Genomic DNA, 21,457 nt, shown 5'->3' with positions numbered 1-21,457 from the left:
GTGATCATGTGAACGATTAAGAAAACAGTCACCTAATTGAGAGCTTAGATTTTAGTTAGGAAGTGTTACAAGCGAAAATGAAATGTAAAATGTTGTGGTCTGCATTGTTTGGAGGTCCTTCCTTGCTCTTAGCATGAGAGAGAGAGAGAGAGAGAGAGAGAGAGAGAGAGAGAGAGAGAGAGAGAGAGAGAGAGGAAGAAGAAGAAGGAGGAGGAGGAGGGGGAAGAGAAGGAGGAGGAGAGAGAAAGGGAGGAGGAGGAGGAAGAGGAGGGGGAAAGAGAAGGAGGGGGAAGAGAAGGAGGAGGAGGAAAAAGACAGAGAGAGAGAGAAGGAGGAGGAGGAAGAGAAGGAGAAGGAGGGTGAAGAGAAGGAGGAGGGGGAAGAGAAGGAGGAGGGGGGAAGAGGAGGAGGAGGAAAAAGACAGAGAGAGAGAGAAGAAGAAGAAGAAGAACAAGAAGAAGGAGGAGGAGGAGGAAGAGAAGGAGGGGGAAGAGAAGGAGAAGGAGGGGGAAGAGAAGAAGAAGGAGGGGGAAGAGGAGGAGGAGGAGGAGGAGGAGAGAGAGAGAGAGAGAGAGAGAGAGAGAGAGAGAGAGAGAGAGAGAGAGAGAACGAACATCCCCCAAAGGGAAGGCATAGCTCACAGGTACTGAAAAGTTGAGCTTGGGGAGGGGAGCTGCCCCCAGAGCCTCAAGCCTGAGTTTCCAGCAGCTCACCTCCCACCAAGTAGGAAAGAAGCATGGAGGGATTCTGGCCCTGCTTGGTCCACACCCACCCTTCCTTATGTCAGGAGTGGCCAGGAAAATGAGTCGCACAGCAGGAAATGGTCTACAGGCAATCAACCAGGAGCAGGACACTTGAGTGGGAATGAAGTCTTGTTAGGCATGATTCGTTTTGATTCTGTGAAATGATATTTTTTAATGGAAGCTTCTGATTCAATACTATGGGCCAAATTGAAGGCATTGGTGAATGTGTATTTGTGGTTTAAATAGAGGTGGTGTCGCTTTGTTCTACATTGAGGAGCAAATGTTGTGCAGAGATGTATTATGGGTGATATTTGCTAGGCACTTGTCCTTTTTTTTAATGTAATACAGACATCTACTTAAGAGACTTGAGCAAGTGCAGAAGCTTATGCTGCTCAGGGCTTCCCTGCTTCCACAGGCAGCTGCTTCTTTTCTCAGCTTTTCTGGCAGCTAACTCTATACACGTTGTCCTTATCAACTGATTCCAATAACAATAAAGTAATAGATTTTCATCTTTATATCCATTGCTCATTAGAAATTGCTTTATAAAAAGATATAACTGAAAAGTTTTAATAGTCCTTTATTTATAATAGGGCTCCAGTGGTCCAGAATCTTTTACTGTCTACCACTACAATGGATTGAAGCAGTCAAATTATAATGAAAAGGTATGAGAATTCACATAGTAATTTGTCTTCAGCTGGGTTGGTGAACTGTATGCAGGGGTGACTGTCTCTGAGTCCCCTGCATTTGCTACTTCAAGACGCTGTTCCAGGAGTCTCCCTGAGGTGACACGTGTCTAAGACCTGGCTGTATTCAATTCTACCAAGATGTAACCTGCCTGCAAGCTCTATGTGGGTCTATGGAGTATTCATTTCACTGTGACAAAATAGCTGTTTACTCTGTATACAATGTTACTCTGGACTGTGCATTTATTTCCAAGTCAGCAGTTCTGCATAATCCATAGAAGGTTGTTATTCATCCATTTAAATGCAGAAGTAGATAACACTGACTTGTTTTGTTTTGTTTTTGTTTATTTATCAAAATGGCGGTATTGAGTATTTACCCTCTGAGGTCAGTGTTGTCTATATGGCTGCTTTGCAGAGGGCCCTCAGCCCAGGTAAGCAGCTTGTCCAGGGCCAGAAAATGGCAGAGCTGGGACTGAAACTTGTGGAATGGAGGCCAGAGCCTGTGCTTTTAGCCACTTCTCTTTGTACCTCTCCTTGCTAAGTCAAAGACAAGGCACACAGATGCCTTGTGTCTGACTATACAAGCCTCATTCAAGGCAAAAATTTTGTCTGAGCACTTCACTCTTTTGAATGAAATGTCAGTTTTTGTGTTCTTGTGGCAAGTCTCTTGTCTTTACATTTATTCTGGGAAAAGCCATGGTCGGAATAGCCAATATTGGAAGAGTTTCATCTTGCCAATTTGATCTCATGTTGTTTGGAGGATGGCTACAGAAACTAGATCATGATAGATACATTACTTTAGTAAAACCAAACTAAAAGGCTAAATTTTACTTTTATTTTCATAACAATATATAAATCAAAACCTTTCATATTCCCAAAAATCTTTTCATGAGTTTATTGCTATCTATAATAGAGTGTAATCAGTACAAGCCCCCGGGTGCTGTTTCTTATCGTGTATTAATGAGTGCTCACCTGGTTGTTGAAGTTTGCCTAGCTTCGTCATCACGAAATAGTAATTCACTGCCACAGTCCCTGCAAGGTAGTCAAATATTATCCATATTTTACAGATGAGGCCTCTGAGACAGGGAGATTAAGTGACTCACCCAGAGTCACCCAGCAAGTCATTGACAGAGCAGGGATTGGAACTGAGTTCCTGATTCCCAATCCTGTCCTTGGTCTGCTTGGCCACGCTACCTCTATATAGTAAGTCTTCAAATCATGCTTGTGACAAGCGTCTGACATACTAACACAAGATCAGAAATCAAGACATATGGAGTATTAACATGACATACTATGTAACAACCGTAAAAGCAACGCATGCATGTCATTTATACAACAGTGTAAGGTCCTGAAGTTATGCAAGGGCTAGAAGCAGGGCTGAGAGCTCAGTCAAGTACCATTCAAGATACCAGACTTAAAAACCAGGAGAATGCTAGTCGAGGCTGCAGCCGGTAGGCAAGGCAGCACACACTGTGGAGACCACAGAGTAGATCACACTGCTCTGCAGAGGGCTCCCTGCTCTGATGCTGTGAGCAGCTGGAGAAACAGGTCCTGCCCTGACTTACATTCCTTTTAGACAACAATTTAGAGAGTAGCACTTTTGTTCTGTGGTTGGAAAATGTGAGTTATAATTTTAATATAAAAATGTATTTTACCTTAATGCCTTTAGACTTCCCTAAAAATGTAAAATTTATAAACCAAATTATATGACCTAGTAATAAAACCTTTACCTATGTCAGCTGTGTTCTTGAGGGAACTCTTGCTGAAGGCCGAGAAGCTTGTTTCTTTTGGCTCCTTGGTCACATAGCTCATGGCTATTATGTTAGAGCGTAATTGCAATCATGTGTATCAAACACTGAGTGAATAACTACACTTCCTCTGGAAGAAGGCAGTCCTATAGCCACCCCTTTTAATCACATAGTTAATACAAAGTTAACATGAAGTTATGTGTTTCATATACACATTGTGTCCTTCATAGTGAGTTAGGGTTCTACTGCTATGTCAAATAATTTCAAGTATTTTCTTAAAAAAAAAAATAAGCAAAATAATGCTTTCTGGTGTCTTCCCGACAAATTATATCAAATATGATTATTGCCACAGGTAGTTTACCCTGTCACCCTTCCATGACTCCTGTATCTGTCCTCACATCTTTTGTGATTTTTTTTTTCTCCATGATTTTCATACGGTGTAAAATATACTCAAGAACTGCATTTCAAAAACCATTCCGTCCAGAGACAGCGGATCCCATTAACATGCGTGTACGTCCTCTTCACCCAAGTGCACCTCAGAGTGCAGAGCTCTGCTCTGTTGAGTAGCAGGAGCAACCGATTGCCTTGGTAGCCCAGCCAGAGGAGCTAGAGCATGCTGTGTGGACAGTGGGGGGAGACACATCCTGTGGTTCATCATCTAAAGAACTATCTTTCATCGTAAAGTGTGCTTATGATTCACCTGGTTTCTTTGTATTTTTTTTTTGTCTTGATCTGGAATTCTCAAGTTTACCAGCTAACTAATGCTTAAAATTTGTGCCACCATCTCATTCACAAATTTACTTTGCAGATGCTATAGTTGGGCATAATTCTTATCAAAACAGTTAGATGTAAAGCTCCACATAACTTTCCGAGGCCTTAGGAACAGACTTGCCTGGGAAGCTGTCTGTACCCACGCGAGAATTTGCCAGGGACATTAACTGACCTTCTGGCTTTTCCTCTCAACAGGTAATGTATGTGGAAGGGACTGCAGTGGTTATGGGTTTTGAAGACCCCATGCTACAGACAGACGACACTCCTATTAAACGCTGTCTGCAAACCAAATGGCCGTACATTGAGTTACTGTGGACCACAGACCGCTCTCCTTCACTCAACTGAGTTGCCCGAGTATTAGTAAGGAAGATTGTCAAACCCGGTGTTGAAAGGGGGATTCATGACTGGCTACATGAAGCTAAACGCTGGTATTGTTGATTAACTGTAAATAACAATTAAAAACACATTTTCAGTGTTTAAGATATGTTTAAATTATTTGTTCTAAAGCTTTATGTTAAAGGTTATCCTATTTTAATCCTTTCTGTGAAATTTACTAACAAAATTAAGCTTTAATTAAAGTTCATCTCTTCTGCAGTCAGGTAATTGGTCGTTACCAGATTATAAACACAATATTATAGCATTTTTATAATGACATCAGTCACAAAAACCTGCCTGGAGTATCATTCCATTCATTTCATTTTACTGTAGTATTTTTAGCAGCCTCCATACCAAAATGCAAAGGTTAATTTTTGTTAATTTTGTTTTTCATTGCTTAAATCTGTTTTTCCATCACAAATACTAATAAATCACAAATTATTGGCCCTGATCCTTTGGTAACAAATTTGACACTAGCATGTTTACAAACAAATAAGAAAGGATAATATGTGGGAGCTTCTTTGTGTTCACAGGTGCACAGGGATGTGGTTTTACAGTGATGGGGGAAGAATGTGTTGGCTGGGTGGTCTTACACTGTCGCTGTGACTGTACCGCTCAATACACTTCTCCACCTTCATTCCTACAAGCCAGCTCTCTTGTATGTTTATAAGCGTGGTAATGCATGAAAACATCTGCTGTTACATTAGCATATTGCATTATTTATTATGGCCCCAGTTAATACCATAAATAAAGACTTTTCTTTAACTACATCCTTACACTTTTACATTAGTGGCTCATGACCAGCACATGCTTGTAATGACCTCTGCCTTCAACTCTGCAAACACTGTGTTCCTCCTGGGTCTTACTGCTGCTGCATGAAATGGTACAGCATAATACTCCAGATGACTTTTACCGTTGGTACTCAACACTTTAAATGAGGGCTGAGGGTGTAGCTCAGTAGGTAAGGTGCCTGTCACACATGAGGCCCTGTGTTCCTATAAAACAGTATAGCTATAAAATCATAACATCAGGCATGGGATTGCACACCTGTAACCTCAGCACTTCAGACATGGAAGGAAAGATCAGGAGCTCTGGGTGAGATCGGCCGGCCTCGGGATACATGAAACCCGAGCTTTAGAAAGAAACCACATAGTGCAGAGAGGCGGCTCCATCTGGAAGCTCGGCTGAGGTGCTTCAGAGCCCTGGCTGGAAGCGTCTGGAGGGTAGAGGTGCTGGTGCAGTGACAGCTGGGTCTGCGCCCTCAGGAGGAAATCGCAGTTTTCAATAAATACAGACAAGAAGAACGTTTGTAATTGGAAACCGAAAGGGACTATCAGAAAGTAAAGCAATAAAATGGGCAAGGATTGAATCTGAACCCTATTGCACACCCCACATGAAAGTTAACCTTATGTAACCACAAGTCTACTTCTCCAAACTAAAGCTCTTAAAGAAAGTCACAGAAGAAGTCATAGGGATAAACCTTAGTGACCCTGGATTTGGTAAAAATGAAAAGGTTTAACAGTCATTAAAATTTAAAATGTATCCAGAACCACCATCAAGCCAGTTAAAAGGTGGTCCATAGAGTGAGGGAAGTCTGTAAATCATAACTCAATTTTTATAGCATCCATAGAGAACTTGTAACTTGGGTGTTTTCAAATGGGTAGATGATTTGAAGAGATATTCTGTCAAAGATGGTGTTCAGATGGCCGATAAACATGTAACAATCTCACCTAAAGTAGGTATTGAAGGAATACATATCAAAACCAAGATACACTCAAAACTCACTTAGTAAGCTAAATCAGAAACCCGGACAACAGCAACACTTGACAAAGATGCAAAGACAGAAACCCCCATAGACTCCTAGGGATAGAAATCTCAAAGCCACCTTAGAGAATGAACAGTTTTTGTCATTTCTCAAAAGTCTAAATGCTGAGACAGCATATGACCCAGGAACCCCCTCGGTATGTCCCCAAAAGAAATAATGAAAATGTATTCACCAGGATTGGGGACTGGATGACTGCTAATTGATATAGGGCTGATTTAGATGGTGACAAGATGTCCTAAAATTAGATTGTGGCCAGCCATAAAACACTGAGCTATGAGGCTAAGCAGAAAAGGCAATGAAATCAGATAGATATTGCAGAAGAGGGCAAATCCATCGGCTTTCCTTAAAAAAATAGAATTATAAAAGTTGACTGATTTTTTTTAAAAAATGAGAAACACACAATAAAAGAGGGAACATAAATGCTATGTTCTATTACTCATTAAAGGGAAATTACAAGTTATCCTCTGCAAAAAATTTCTTTAAATTAAATGCTTAACTGTTTAAAAATGCAAAATAACAGAATTGACAGCAGAAACCCTATGTTGGCTATAGAAGGTTAATAAGTAATTAAGCACATTTGTTATATATATTCACATGTGAATATATACATATATGTAAACACTTTATCTAGTGCAAATAAAGAATACATGCTGATCAAAAGAAAGGGGCAGCCAAGTTAAAAAGTTATGCAGAGATGTTAGTCAGCCTTGAACTAAATTCCGTTGAACTATGGAAGTCGAAGCCTTGAGAACAGTTAACATTACCCATGCTGACTACTGGCTAGTTTTATGTCAATTTGGCACAAGCTAGAGGCATCAGAGAGGAGGGAGCCTCCCAAGATACAATCCACATGAAGCTCAAGAAGGACAACCAAAGTGTGATGCTTCAGTCCTTCTTAAAAAGGGGAATAAAAATATTCATAGGAGGAGATATGGAGACAAAGTTTGGAGCAGAGACGGAAGGAAATGCTATCCAGAGACTGCTCAACCTGGGGATCCAGCCCGTATACATACAGCCACCAAACCTAGACAATATTGATGAAGCCAAGAAGTGCATGCTGACAGGAACCTGATATAGCTGTCTCCTGAGAGGCTTTGCCAGAGCCTGACAAATTCAGAGGCCAATGGTTGCAGCCAACCATTGAACTAAGAACAGGGTCCCCATTGGAGAAGTTAAAGAAAGGATTGAAGGAGCCGAAGGTGTTTGCAACCCCATAAGAACAATAATACCAACCAACCAGAGCTCCAGGGACTAAGCCACCACCCAAAGAGTACACATGGACAGACCCATGGCTCCAGCTGCATATGTAGCAGAGGATGGCCTTGTTGAGCACCAATGGAAGGAGAAGCCCTTGGTCCTGCCAAGGCTGGACCCCTTAGTGTAGGGGAATGTTATGGTAGAGAGGCAAGGAGAGCTAGGTGGGTTGGTGGGTAAACACCCTCATAGAAGAGGGAGAGGGGATGGGATGGGGGTTATGGATGGGAAACCAGGAAAGGGGATAACATTTGAAATGTATATAAAAAATATCCAATTAAAAATTATTTTAAAAAAAAGAAAATGTCTCTATAAGATCATGCTGTAGACAAACCTGTAGGTCATTTTCTTAGTGATTGATGTAGGAGGGCCCAGTCTGTTTGGGTAATGCCTCCTGTGCTTGTGGTTGGTCCTGGGTTCGATAAAACAGCAAGCTGAGCAAGCCACAAGGAGCAAGCCAGTAAGCAGTACCCCTCCATGTCCTCTGCATCAATGCCTGCCTTCGGTTTCTGCCGTCACTGCTTTTGTTGATGAACTGATATATGGACCTGTGAGTATATAAACCCTTCCCTCCCAAAGTTGCTTCTGGGCATGGTATTTTATCACAGCAATAGTAACCTGAACTAAGACACTGTCCAAAACACAAGGACTCCACAGTTGAGTACAATAAAGACAGGACTTGTCTCACCTCTGACTGCTTGATCCCCATGAGCAATCGACTTACCATAAGCCTCCTTTATATGTAAAGTGGTTGAAAATAGCATCCCACCCAGGCCCAAGAATTGATGGAACTTGCTGTACAGACTAGGTAAGTACCAAAAGAAGCCTTCTAGTGCTCATTAGAGGATGTCTGTCCCCTGCTTGCTCCTCCTCATGGGCAAGCATGGAGCTCCATATGTATGCATCCAGCCACACACCAGTCACATCAGCTCAGAGTCCAGTAAGTAATGTAAAGTTTTATTTGAATAGATAGATAGATGATAGATAGATAGATAGGTAGGTAGATAGATAGATAGTTAGATGATACATAGATAGATGATAGATAGATAGATAGATAGATAGATAGATAGATGATTGATAGATAGATGATAGATAGATAGATAGATAGATAGATAGATAGATAGATAGACAGACAGACAGACAGATAGATAGAGATAGAGATAGATATAGAAATTTGCCTCAGTATAAGATAAATGGGGTTTTCCCTACACTTAAAATTCCCACTGAAGAATCTCGCCCTGTCAGGGCGGGTTTGCACCCTGCAGTAGTGTTTTCCTTCCTGCCAATGCCCTTCTTGTCTTGGTTACACTAAACTGATGTTACAAATTTAAACTACTGATTAAGGCTAAACATATTTTGAGTGGCAAAGCAAATATGAGTGATTTCCAGCCACCTCGTGAAATTAATTTTCCCTATAAATACACATACAGTTTTAATGAGGGAAACACACTGTGTGAAAACCACTGCGCTCTGGGGAATCTACCGCTTCTTACACGGTCCCGTTCACATTGTGTTGTCCCACATAACTGAGTCCCCAGATTGTCACCATCGCATGGCTTAGAGTCAGGCTCTGAATCCACTGAGAGGGTAGGACCCTCAAGGAGGCCACCATTCATCACCCACATATCCTGGGACTATACACTTGTTTTCTGACCTGTTCTCTCCACCTGTAAAGATGAATTATTCAGGCTCAAAGTAAATACTCAGTTAAGAATCACCTTGCCTGGCAATCAATAACAATATTCTCACCAAACAAAGTATTTCTCACTGAAACTGTGACATGGTGGGGAGGGTGACTTTTGTAAGAGGTCATATGCATATGTACTATGAAGGTAGACAACAATGTAATATTGACAATAGTCAAGTCTAGAAGTGGGCTTTGACCTCACTGACTTAATCACTGGTCAGTTTGGAGCTCATCAGAGGCGAAGCCAGATCTTACTTGCATCTATAGTTCGGGTAGTTTATGGGACAGAACTGGGGGTGTGTTGAACTGAACACACACACACACACACACACACACACACACACACACTACAGCAGAGTTATATCTGACAAATAACCCATTTGTCGGCCATCATAATCATCAACCTCTTCTCAAGGTAAATTATGTAAGTCGGGTTTTCTTTTAAATGCTAGGGTTCTGAGAGTCTCCTTTGTCTACAAGGAAGGTAGTACCTAGTGTAACCCCTGAATAAGCTGAATGTGAGAAGAGGTGTCACAATGAGTCTCAGCTGATTAGCATCTCGTGTTGAGTGTGACAAAGAGACATTGGTGACATATAAGGCAAGGCTGGTTGCAAGATCCAAGAAGAGCTAGGAAAGAAGGCTCTGAGTACAGGGCTAGCATCTCACTCCTAACCCTGCATCCAGCTACCAGAGACCGCAGCTTTAGGGATGGGGTAAAGTTTTGTACTGTAGCAGCCATGCGTGCATAGTGCAGGAGGGTAGGTAATGGCAGTAGGGAGCTTGAATAGCATAAGCCTGTCTGCCTCCACTAAACTATTTAAAACAGGCATCACAACCAAGACAAGAATAGCATTATTTGGGGGGCAGGGTATGTGGACAAAACCAGACATCACCAAAGAGAGAGAATAAAATGGGAGCCTTCCAATCAGCCAGCAGGAGAATAGGATAATCCAGGAAGAGATGGGTGGCACTTAGATGACCTGTGCTTTTGCTATACAGGGGAGAAAGCACCTGCTACCAAGGCCAATGTGTCATATGTTTGCGTGCAAGTGCATGTGTGCGTGCACACATATACACACATCCCACAGCAGAGATTCTGATACCAGCCTAGCCTTAAAGGGATCCTTGACTAGACCAACCAACAGCTCATGATATTCAAGGACAGGACAGGAGGGTACCACCCTTCCTACATTCAGGACCCTGCTACCTGTCTGCAAATATTCCAGCAAGTTCAGCTCTGCTTCGCAAGCTATTGTCCCACCATCTCATGTCTCTTCTGCTTGTATAGGAAGATCATAAGAGCAGGCTGTAGATATACCTAAATCATGGTGCTTGCCTGGCAAACATAGGCCCTGGAATTTACACACCAGAATCTGAAGTCACATATTTCTGACCTAGGATTGGTAACAAACCCCAAAGCACTCAAAATTTCCCGCTGCAGCTAGCCTCCTTGAAGTTCTTCTGAAGGTCACTGTGGGATTTTGAACCTCAGGCCCTTTGTATCTGCTTTGCCAGATAGTCTATCTCACTCCCTGCTACGATTTGGATGTGGCTTTTCCTTGTACATTGAAAGCTTGTTTCTAAGCATGGTGATTGGGGGATGGAGGGGCCCTTAAAAACATGTGACCTAGGTTGGGGATTTAGCTCAGTGGTAGAGCGCTTGCCTAGGAAGCGCAAGGCCCTGGGTTTGGTCCCCAGCTCCGGAAAAAAAAAAAAAAAAAAAACATGTGACCTAGTAGAAGGTGATGGACATCTTGGGTCTGTCACTCTCGAAAGAACTTAAGGTAGTGCTTACGACATCTTGGTGACTTTGGTGTTATCCTACAGCAAGCCTGGCCCTCTACACCCTGGTTCTCTGCCATGCTATTGTGGTGCCTGATGCCTGAAGCCACATTGTCTGGACCAGGTACAAGCTATTAATAGTTCCATGCTTTCAAACTCCCAGAACTGTGAATCATTTCATTCACATTCAAGAGTCCCTTCAGAAAGTTCCAGTTAACCCCACTCGTATAGCTAGTAGTGGATCCTGGCTGCTGTTTGGACATCCAGCTGAGGTACAATTATCGATTCTTCTCGGTGTGGCCCAAAGGATAAGAGTTAGGTAGCCTCCACCTGTATGTCATGGTGGCATGGACTCATTTGCTGATGTTAGACATGTTGGCCAAGCTCTGAGTTGACACCAAAAGTTGAGCACCAAGAAGCGCAGACCCCTGGGCCAGCCAAGGTTATAACCACCTCATGAAGTACTTGTACCACGTACAAACTTGGCATCCCAAACCGCAAACAAATCAACCTTTCTAAGTATGAATTAATCACTTCAACAGCCTGTGCAGAATGATTGATAAATGGAAATGACAATTTCTTAATTTTTTGTGAGAAATACAGTAGATCAGAACTCAGTACCGTAAGTGGGCATACCACATCATCATGAAAGCTGGAGTGGACATAGAAAGCCAAATGCAGGCTGCTCTATCAGCAAACAGAAAGCAGGAGGCTTCTCAGAACATTTACAGCAAAGCAATAAGACCTGATGTCATTCTCCATGTCAGAGAATACCCCCTTTCAGTCATGGAATAGCCCACTAGAGGCAATTTCATGAACCTAGCACAATACTAGATAGTTAAGACTAGATGGCGTCTTTTGATCAATTCATGGGTGTGATGCCAATGGGTATTAACAAATCAAGGGTCTTCCTTTATTGCTGTCCATTTTATTATTTTATTTTATTTTTGAGATAGACTCACTAAACAGGAAGCTCACCGATTCATGTACATTGATTGGCCAGTGACCTACAAGGATCTGCCTTTCTCTGCCTCCTAGAACTAGGATTAGAGACACACACTGCTATGCCTGGCTGGAGGACTGGGGATCTGAACCTGAGTCCCCATGCTTGCAGAACAAGCACTTTACTCAGTCATGCATGTCCCCAGGCCCCTAAATCTCTTCTTAAAGATACTTCATATGAACTGAGTGGGATGCACACTTAAAGAGACCAAACCGGGTCGACTGCAGAGAGTTCAGGGTAACCCAGCACTGGGGTGGGGTAGGAGTCTTCACAAAGGTCTGTGCAATTATTCTTTCAGAATTAAATACCACCAAGTTACCAAGGACATATTTTTCACTAGTTTAAATTTGTGGCTTCAAGGATACTGGGTTTTAGCAGCAAAATATTTACATAATACATGTTAATTACCCAAAATAACTAATGACATGTCCCTCTTGATGCCTCCTAGAATATGCTATAGAGAGTGATGCTTTTGTTTTTCTTTTTGTATGTCTCTAAATCTTAGAAGAAGTGTGGCCTAAGTAGGGGAAAATACAATACAAACTGATGCCTGTTACCATATGACATAATATTAAGAAATGAGGAAGCCATAACTAGAGAAGGAGGAAAGGAATGGCTGAAGCACATGGAGGAGAGCTTCTAAGGACTTGGCTGGATGCGGTGTTAGACACGCACAAAGGAAGTGAGACGGTCCCAACGTTTTACTTCAGAGGGCTGGAAAAGGAGCTCGAGAAAGACAATAATCTAGAATGAAAAGGGAGGAATGATCTAGAATGAAATGGAAGGACATGCACAGTTCTAAAATATATAACTAACCAGAGTATTTAAGTTCTTCTTAGGTGGCAGGCACTGCACTGAGCCTTGTGGACCCCATGGCAAATAAGGCCTCGAGGACGTTATACTCTGTTCAGAAGAGAGAAGTGCAGTCATAGAGACAATGACAGGCAAATACTATTTCAGAAGAAAATTAAGACACTGGTACAGAATGAATGGAGCCAACAGGGTGGCTGATCAACATATTACCTTGATGAGGGTAAGTATCAAAGAAGCCCCTGAGACCAGAGCAATAAGAATGAGGTATCTTAGGGCTCAGCAATTAAGGATACTTGCTGATAAGCATGAAAACCTGAGGTCAAGCCCCAGTGCTCCTTAGTAGGAAGAGAGAACTGACTCCCACAAGTCATTCTATGACCTCCACATACTCATTGTGGCATGGGCATCCCCCCTTAGGCACACACACACACACACACACACACACGCAAATAAATACATGAAAATTTACAAAGAAAATTATTAAGACTGAGCTAGCTTAGATGGTATCTTGTGAGAAGGTATTGCAGGTGTTAAAAAAACAAGTGGAAAGGCCCTGAGGTGAGATTTAATAGGTTTGAAAGCTAGAATGAAATACATGGGGACAGGGGTTCATTTGGGGGATTATGGGGAGATCAGTTTACAACCGTGATGGCAAGTCCGTGCTTTATTCTTATACAGATAGCATGCCATCAGAGGATGTTCTGTAAGAATTTGTTAGGGTCTGATGATGAAAAACCACAGTAATTTCTCCATGGGATCTGAACCGTTAAATAGCAGAGAGGCAGTGAAAGAAAATCAGGGGGTTCTCTTTGCAAGTTGTGAATGAGGAGTGGATACCAGCAGCAGAGGCATCGAGAACCATCCATCTCATGGGTTTGCTTCAGTGGAAAAGACCACAGCACCAATTTATAGATTCAAGTAGTAATCTTAGGAAGAGAATAACCATGAGGACGGGAACCTGGCAAGTCCAAAGAGAAAATTAAGAGATACTGAGAGAAGTGAACCTGACACACCCAAGAAACAGCTAGCCTTTCTTTTTTTTTTTTTTTTTTTCCGGAGCTGGGGACCGAACCCAGGGCCTTGCGCTTCCTAGGTAAGCGCTCTACCACTGAGCTAAATCCCCAGCCCCCAGCTAGCCTTTCAAGATAGGAATCCTCCCTAATCAACCGAAGGGTTAAGGGTTCATTGCGGTGCTTGGTTTGAATAAGAAATTCTACTATGGCCTCAGGTATTTGAACACGTGGTCCCCATCTGGTGGCCCTGTTTGAGGAAGTAGTATGGTCCTCTTAGAGGGAAAACATCACTAGAGACATGTTTTGAGAATATCCCGAGCCCACTTCCGATCACTTTCTCCTTTTCCTGTTTCGACCCCACTTCCGGTTTACTCTCCCCTTCCGGTTTCTCATGAAATGTGATCTCCAGACTTGAGCAGCCTGCCATCATGCCCACTACACCATCGTGGACTTTCCCTCTGGAACTTTAAGCCCACACAACCCCTTCCTGCTATAAATTGCCCGGATCGTGTGTTTTATCACAGCCACAGAAACCTAACGATATACAAACATTCTAAGTTCGAGATTATTTTTTTTTCCATGCTAAAATGGTGGTCAGAATATTCACGCACTCTTTTGAAAAGCTAACCATGGAACGGAAATAGCAGGTTGTTTAGCAATTAGCAAGCCGAAGCAGAGCCAGAGGGACTTTTCAGAGAGAAACAGTTGGCATGGGAGAGACTCTGTATACAGACAGACACCATGTGTCAGAGAGCTTCTAACAACAAACTTTGTGGGTTTATCTAAGCTGAGGCCCAAGAGAGTTTCTAAAAACTAAGAGGGCATCCCAAGGACCTCTGGGATAAGGATGGGGAAAATTAACTTCTAGAAATTCCTGGAAAACACTGAAAACTGAACCAATTAACAAGGAGAGAATACTCTTTAGCATTTAGCACCGAAGCCTGCAGACCCGCCTCCGTGAGTTCATCCTCTGCCTCCTTGCTCTACATTCTTCACACTTGGAGTTTTGTTTGTTGTTGCTGCTGTTGTTGTTTTTTGTTGTTTTTTTCATGAGGTTCCACCAAACACTATTAGAGTGGATGAAATCCAGACCTCTGACACCACCAATTGCACCAGGGTGTGGAGCACAGAAGCCCATAGTTAACACTGATAGAACCGCAAATGTCACAACCATTTCAGAGGACAGAATCTTCCTTTTCAAGCTAAATCTGGAATGACCACATGATCCAGTAATCACAACTCTTAGCACTACTATGTGTCTTCAGATAACCCACAGAGGATGGTTTTAAGCAGGTTCACTTGTGATTATCAAAACCTGAATGCAACCATGATGCCTTCAAGAGACAAGTGCATGAACCGATATGTCCAGACAGTGACTATTCCGCTGTTTAAAAAATCAGTTAAGGGGCTGGAGAAATGGCTCTGCAGTCAAAGGGCTGTAGCCTCAGCTCTCAGGGGGCGGGCAGAGCAGTGTTGCTGAGATTTGCTGGCCTCCGGCTGAATAAGAGTGAATCTCCCATACAGGGAAAGATCCTGGCTCAAAGTAACAAATAAAACAGTTATAGAGCAGGACTTCCAATGCCTTTTGGGGGCCTCCGTGTATACATAGGCACATTACATCCCCAAACACACACACACATACTTACATACTCTACACACATAGACATGCACACACACATGTGCAAACTGAAAGGAAATAAGTAAAATGAATTAGCGATCAAGCCATGAAAAGGTAAGGCGGAAACCTCAGTGAATGTCATCAAGAGAAAGAAGCCAGACAATGTGATTCCAAGTACACGACAGTTTCGAAAAGACAAAAACTGTGGAGACAGAAAATATCAGTGGCTGTCAGGGTTGGGAGACAGGAGTGCTGAATGAGTTGACAGGAGATATTTGAGGCACGGTGAAAATTATTCTGTATGAGACTACTATGGTTCACAGGTACGCACATTCATATAAAGTCTGTGCCACCACGAATGTGTGTCCAAATGTAACATGGCCTCTGGTGAGCAGGCATCACACAGACTCTTTAGTCATAATGTATGTGCTGTAGTGTCCAGGAGCGTCTTCAGTTGGAGAGGCTGCTTTAATCTCACACTCTCCAGCAATCATCATTGTCTCAGAAACAAACCAGCGGCCCCATCCTCACTGGTCCATCCCCTATCTTATCAGCTCCACTTTAGTCCCCTGGGGTTTATTCTTAATATAGAGGTTAAAGATTCTATTCAAACATAGGTCACTCATTATCCTCACAAAGCTCTCTATCTCTCAGTCAGGGTAAAAGAACACCCTTACTTGGTCAAAATGACCCCACACCATACCTGTGTCACCCACTCCTTGCCCCCTCTTGTCAGTTTCGGTCATTGACTCACACAGAAAGTTAAAAAAAAAATACCAATCACCCTCAATGATCAGGCTATCACCTACAAAGTCCTTCAGGGTTTCCACGCAGATTTTCTGTGTAATGGCCACCTCTCTCTTCTAGAAGGTGGGCCTCACGAGACAGGGCATATTACTGTGAGTTCTCAATACCTGTTATCTGCCGCTGAAGCATTTGAAGTTTAGCCAACAAGTTAGAAATGCACTCATAGCCTCCTGAATGTGAAGGTGATGGTGGAAAAGAAGGGGGAATTTGAGACAAAGAGGCTGCTGGCATTTTTCCTAGTCCCCTTTTGCCACAAAGCAAATGGCACCTGCCACCGTTTTACTGATTAAGGAAGTTCCTGGCCCTTCTGATTACTGTGCGCTGCGTGACCAACCTGACGTGGACTCCGTATCTTTGATTTATATTTGACTTTTTAAGCTCACTTGTTTAATGCAATCTTTATGAACCAAATTAAGTTGTAGCATGCACGGAGCTGATTATAAAACCCAGCACAGCCTGAGTCGAGCAAGGCTTTGTCTTTCAGTGGGCTATTTTGGGTGCCGCTGCTTGCTTGTTCATGGAGACCCAGCATCTGAAAGGAGAAACATAAACCCTGCGCTTTCAAGTACTTGGTGGCAAAACTATAGCCGTGTCTATCAGAGCTCCATAAACTCTTCAGACGACAGTCACCAGCTTACATCCAAAGCAAGCTGCAAACAGACTTTTAGTAAGACATCAGATTGCTACCACGAAGATGTGAGCAGCAAAACGAGAGCCCATTTGTCTTTCATCACGGTGCTTTAGTAAAAATAAGAAATGGTTTAAGCTACATTTCCTGAGAAGATTAACCACCTAAAGGCTTTTGTGCAGTATCACTAAACAAGATAAAAATAGGTACTATTGCGGTAAAGCGGTACCACTGATATATTTTCATCTTTAACTACTAGACATAATTTCAAAAAATTCATGGAATATTCCATTAAATGGTGCCAGCAGAATCCCAGATTTTAAGATGCCTTTCGAATGGCAGTGATCTCATTTCTATAATCTTGCCATCTTCCTTCAAACTTCAGCATTTATCCAGGAAACAGAAAGAGCTGCTGGGGGTGGGGGTGGGGGTGGGGTGGGGCTGGGGGGCGTGCTCAGGCCCTACAACATAAAAAACAACGAAGGTTTGGCTTCTGTGTTGGGTGTAACAACAGGCAGAAGGGTGAAGGCTAAAGCAGTCTGCTACTGCTATTAAAAGCATCACAGGGTTGAATCCCATTGTAGTTTCACATGTGTTGCTATGGGAACGGGAAAACAATAACACAGACACCTCGCTCCACACTGAAGCTCACCAGTCATGTGGAGGAAGCCACGTCTGCCTACACCAGTATCTATAGGACCACCTTGGCTCTTCCATTACCTAAATGGGTACTAAAATTAATTAGCACTCCGTCTGTCCATCCTGTCCACATTCTACATCCCAACAATGAGTGTTGTGTGGTACAGTTCCAGAAACAGAAAGCAAAAGGAAAGGATGGGGTCTAGGTACGGGACCACACACAAGTTTACGCATGTGTATACAGTTGTGTCTATTCTCATGGATTCCACAAGTAAAGTAGAAGGATGATTTGCTTTTCCATTGTATCCATAGGAAAAAATATATCATTAGGTCCCTACCTTACACCCCGTACCAAAATGGATGCCAAGTGGACACACACACAATAAGGGTACTGCTAAAAGTTCCAAGATACTTTTCATATGGCCTTAGGAGGGGGAGTGGATTTCCAAACGTTACATAAGTAGGGAAATTATGGAACTGCTGTATAAAAACTTTCATAATTACTTATATATAAAAAAAATCACAAAAATTTAAAAGGAAATGACAAACTAGGAAAAAATACATGACAGTGTTCTACATCTTGATCCAAAGCCAGCCAGAAAGATACTGGCTTCCAGGCAGCTAGGAGGAGGATCTCAATGCCCACCCCCAGTGACACACTTCCTCCAACAAGGCCACAACTACTTTAACAAGACCACACTTAACGTTGTCACTCCCTGGGCCTAGCATATTCAAACCACCACAGGTGGCTAGTGAAGATTTTACATCTGGACTCAGACTGGAAAATAGAGTTTAGCATAACTCGGAATTCATTATTCCAAGACCCACTATAAGCCTAGCCTTCCTCTTGAAAGAAAAGGGTCAATGATAGTGGATGTAAAGAGGTGTCAGCCCTCACTTTCAGCCCTTAGTAGGAGTGATTATATTGACTGCTGTTGGGGACATGATAACTCACTAGGTAAGGAAGCTGTTCTCTAAGCACGAAGACCTGAATCCCACTCCTCACCCCGGTGTGACTGCATGTGCCTATAACCCCAGCATTGATAAATAGACAGGCAGACCCTGAGAACTTGCTGACCAACTGGCCAGCCTAACCAAAAGGCTGAGGTTTCAATGAGAGTCCCTGTCTCAAGGCAACACAGTGGAGAGTGACTGAAGAAGACAGCTGTCTTGCTCTAGGCTCCTTGTGTGTATGAATAGGCATGCACGTATGTGTAGATCATGCACACAAAAGCCACACATGCAAAAACATGAAAATATGGGGGGTGGATGACTGAAAGTATTCCTATGCAGGTACACAGGGGTCCATTTATGCAAACCAACACTCAGTTTACTCAGGACTGTCCAATGTGCAAGTAAAGCTCAGTATCTCAGGAAACGTCCTTGTTGAGGTCTTGTCTTTTACTGTGCATTGTAAAGCTCAGGACGGCCCCCAAGACCTGGAGTGTGAGTGTAGACTTATGACCCTGCCCCCATGTCGTTAAAGACGCCAACATCCAATAGCTGGGCAGTAGAGACACAGGTGAAGTTCGAATACATAAAAAATAACTCAGAATTATCGATAGAAAAACAGATTCTAACAACATAGAAAATAGTATCTGCCCTTCTTGTGCTGCTCTTTAAGGCTTATTATAAATAGAGAGCCGGGCTGGAGAGATGGCTCAGTGGTTAAGAGCACTGACTGCTCTTCCAGAGGTCCTGAGTTCAAATCCCAGCAACCACATGGTGGCTCACAACCATCTGTAAAATGAGATCCGATGCCCTCTTCTAGTGTATCTGAAGACAGCTATAGTGTACTTATATATAATAAATGAATAAATAAATCTTTTAAAAAATAAAATAAATAGAGAGCCTCTGTGTGTCTTTTATCCAGGAAGCAAATGGTCAAAGGCAGGGTAGGAACCCTGGGTCGGGATTAAAAATTACTACAACATGCCCTAACCTAGGAAGGCTGGAACATTTATTTTGTCAGTTGAATGCACACATCCATAGTAACAAATTTGCAGTAATGAGTTCTGGAAAGGAAAATTCTAGATTCCCATATTTTCTTTCTTTATTCTTGTTTGTCTATTCTAAATATTCCACAAATAGACACATCCCTTTCATGAGAACACATTTACTCCACTTCAAATTCCTTAAATACATATAGGTCTAGAATATTGTTCTATATGGAAGATTTCCCAAAATACAGACAGAGTCAACTATACAATGAGGAAATCTTCTGGCTCTCGGACACGGTGGTAAAAGTTGCCATATGTTTAAAAATGCTCTCTGGGTTTGTTCTCTAGGATTTGACTGTCATTCTGGGAAATTCAGGTGGTTTAATAAAAGGTACATTATACAGTTATATTGTCGTGTGAAATTTTTAGTGCTCTCAAGAAAAACCGAAGGCTGTCTGTGTATCTGGTTCACTTAGTAACTACATTCACGGTGTCATGGTATCAAGCTGTGACTTAGGCCTTTAGACTTTGTCCACTGGTTGTCAAGACCATGTGCTAAAGTCGGCAACAAAATGTGAATTTATTGAACTAAGTCTTTCTTTTTCCATCTGTTAGGGAAGCATTCAAGTTCTGTAACGTCTATCCAATCACTTCAGCAGTGGGGAATTACTCCTTAATCGTGTTTATTTTTTTTCCTTCTAATGATTTTTTTAAAGTCTTTTTTTCATACTTGTATATAATGAATTTTGGTTATGGTCACTCTCTGTCAAATTTTAACTTTAATTTACTTACTATTTGAGTAGTCCTAACTTAAACGTATACATAGAAGGAGTGAGTGGGGTGTGTGTGTGTGTGTGTGTGTGTGTGTGTGTGAGAGAGAGAGAGAGAGAGAGAAAATATGTGTGTATGTCTCTGTGTGTGTGTGTGTGAGAGAGAGAGAGACAGAGAGACAGAGAGAGAGACAGAGAGAAAGACAGAAAACAAAATGAATTATTTTATGGTTCTTTCAATATCCAGGTCTCACGGGGGCTGCCAGCTGCATGGATCACAGATGTGACAGAAGAGAACAAATGCTGAGGGCAGCCTCCCTTGTGACTAGGAAAAGCTTTTCCATCCGTACAAAGGTCCGCCAGTGCCAGCCGGATCCTCCCCAAGTCTGTTTTCTGGGCTGGCAAGCTGTTAACCGCTTCACTGAGGTCTTCCCCATTATTGGATTTTTGAATGCTTCCACACGGGGCTGAGTTGTACAGAGGAAAACATACTTTTTCCAGATACCCAAAGACTGTGGCAGCTTCTCAAATCCTGCATCTTAGAGCCCCTCTCCCACCCCACCAATAAACACACAAAGAATCTCTTGCCCACAGAGAGAGGAGAGAGAAGAGAGAGGGGGGAGGAGGAGAGAGGAGGAGGGAAGGAGGGAGGAGGAGGGGAGGGGGAGGGGGAGAGGGAGAGGAAAGTGGGAGAAAGCACAGGGCCTCATGAGAACTCAGATGTTCAGTGCTACCCTGAAATGCAGACGTTCTGATTTAAAGAGCTCACCTATACTGGAACAAAACAGTGTTGTAGCTACTTTCAAAGGCATCTTAATGGAGGATCCTGTTCTGCACTTTATACATTATCGCCCCAGCCTTAGAGGATCGCCTGCCTTTATCACTGTTAGGGTTTCATTAGGGAGCCCAACTCACACACTAGGGATTGCTTTATTGCTGTAAAACCTCCTTGGTGCCTTTGCCAGAGACAAAGGGCTTCTTCAGCAATTGCAGCAAATCAAAAGCAAATTGAGCTTAGGGCTTGGCTGCTTTCAAAAACAAAACAAAAGCCAGCGGCACCCCCAGAGAATACCCTCTCCCCTTTCCTCTAGAGTGTCTCTCAGGTTGCCCTCCCTCCTCACTCCTTATTCAATGTCCCCGTTCCTCCACCCTACCCTCACATCTGCAAACTGAAAGACAATGCCATACGTAGGTACACCGTAGGTACACGTTTCAAAGAATTCAAGGTAAGCTTACTTTCCATCTCTTTGCCCGATTCTAGAATCGAGTTGAAATGTTTATGGAATATCGCCATACAGAAGATACAATCTCATAGCCCCAGGGCTGTACCAGAAAGAACACCATGTGCATTCTTGAA

General features: G+C 42.7%; 2 protein-coding genes across 30 annotated transcripts in view; one reads left to right on the top strand and one right to left on the bottom strand.

The window, feature by feature from the left end:
* Mindy3 (MINDY lysine 48 deubiquitinase 3) overlaps positions 1–5,090 on the top strand; it is a 78,662-nt gene extending 73,572 nt beyond the window's left edge. For 11 of the 24 annotated variants that reach the window (XR_015640733.1, XR_015640730.1, XM_087590268.1 and 8 more), the window contains 2 exons: positions 1,334–1,405; positions 4,141–5,090. Coding sequence is in view for 14 of the 24 variants with exons in the window: in XM_087590268.1 (XP_087446394.1) it covers positions 1,334–1,405; positions 4,141–4,290 (222 nt within the window). In the remaining 10 variants the exon portion in view is untranslated. 24 annotated transcript variants of the gene reach the window in all.
* The window catches only part of LOC103694135 (uncharacterized), a 43,231-nt gene that overhangs the window by 19,301 nt on the left and 2,473 nt on the right, over positions 1–21,457 (bottom strand). Inside the window, exon 3 of one of the 6 annotated variants that reach the window (XM_087591892.1) lies at positions 2,399–2,458. The exons of the other annotated variants lie outside the window; for them this stretch is intronic. Within the exon in view, the coding sequence (XP_087448018.1) occupies positions 2,399–2,458 (60 nt within the window). The remainder of the gene's footprint in view (positions 1–2,398; positions 2,459–21,457) is intronic. 6 annotated transcript variants of the gene reach the window in all.

This window comes from Rattus norvegicus, chromosome 17, assembly GCF_021556685.1.
Source record: "Rattus norvegicus strain SHRSP/BbbUtx chromosome 17, alternate assembly SHRSP_T2T, whole genome shotgun sequence".
Classification (NCBI taxonomy): Eukaryota; Metazoa; Chordata; class Mammalia; order Rodentia; family Muridae; genus Rattus; species Rattus norvegicus.
The sequence above is the reverse complement of the archived record's forward strand: the minus strand, read 5'-3'. Positions and strand labels throughout refer to the sequence as shown.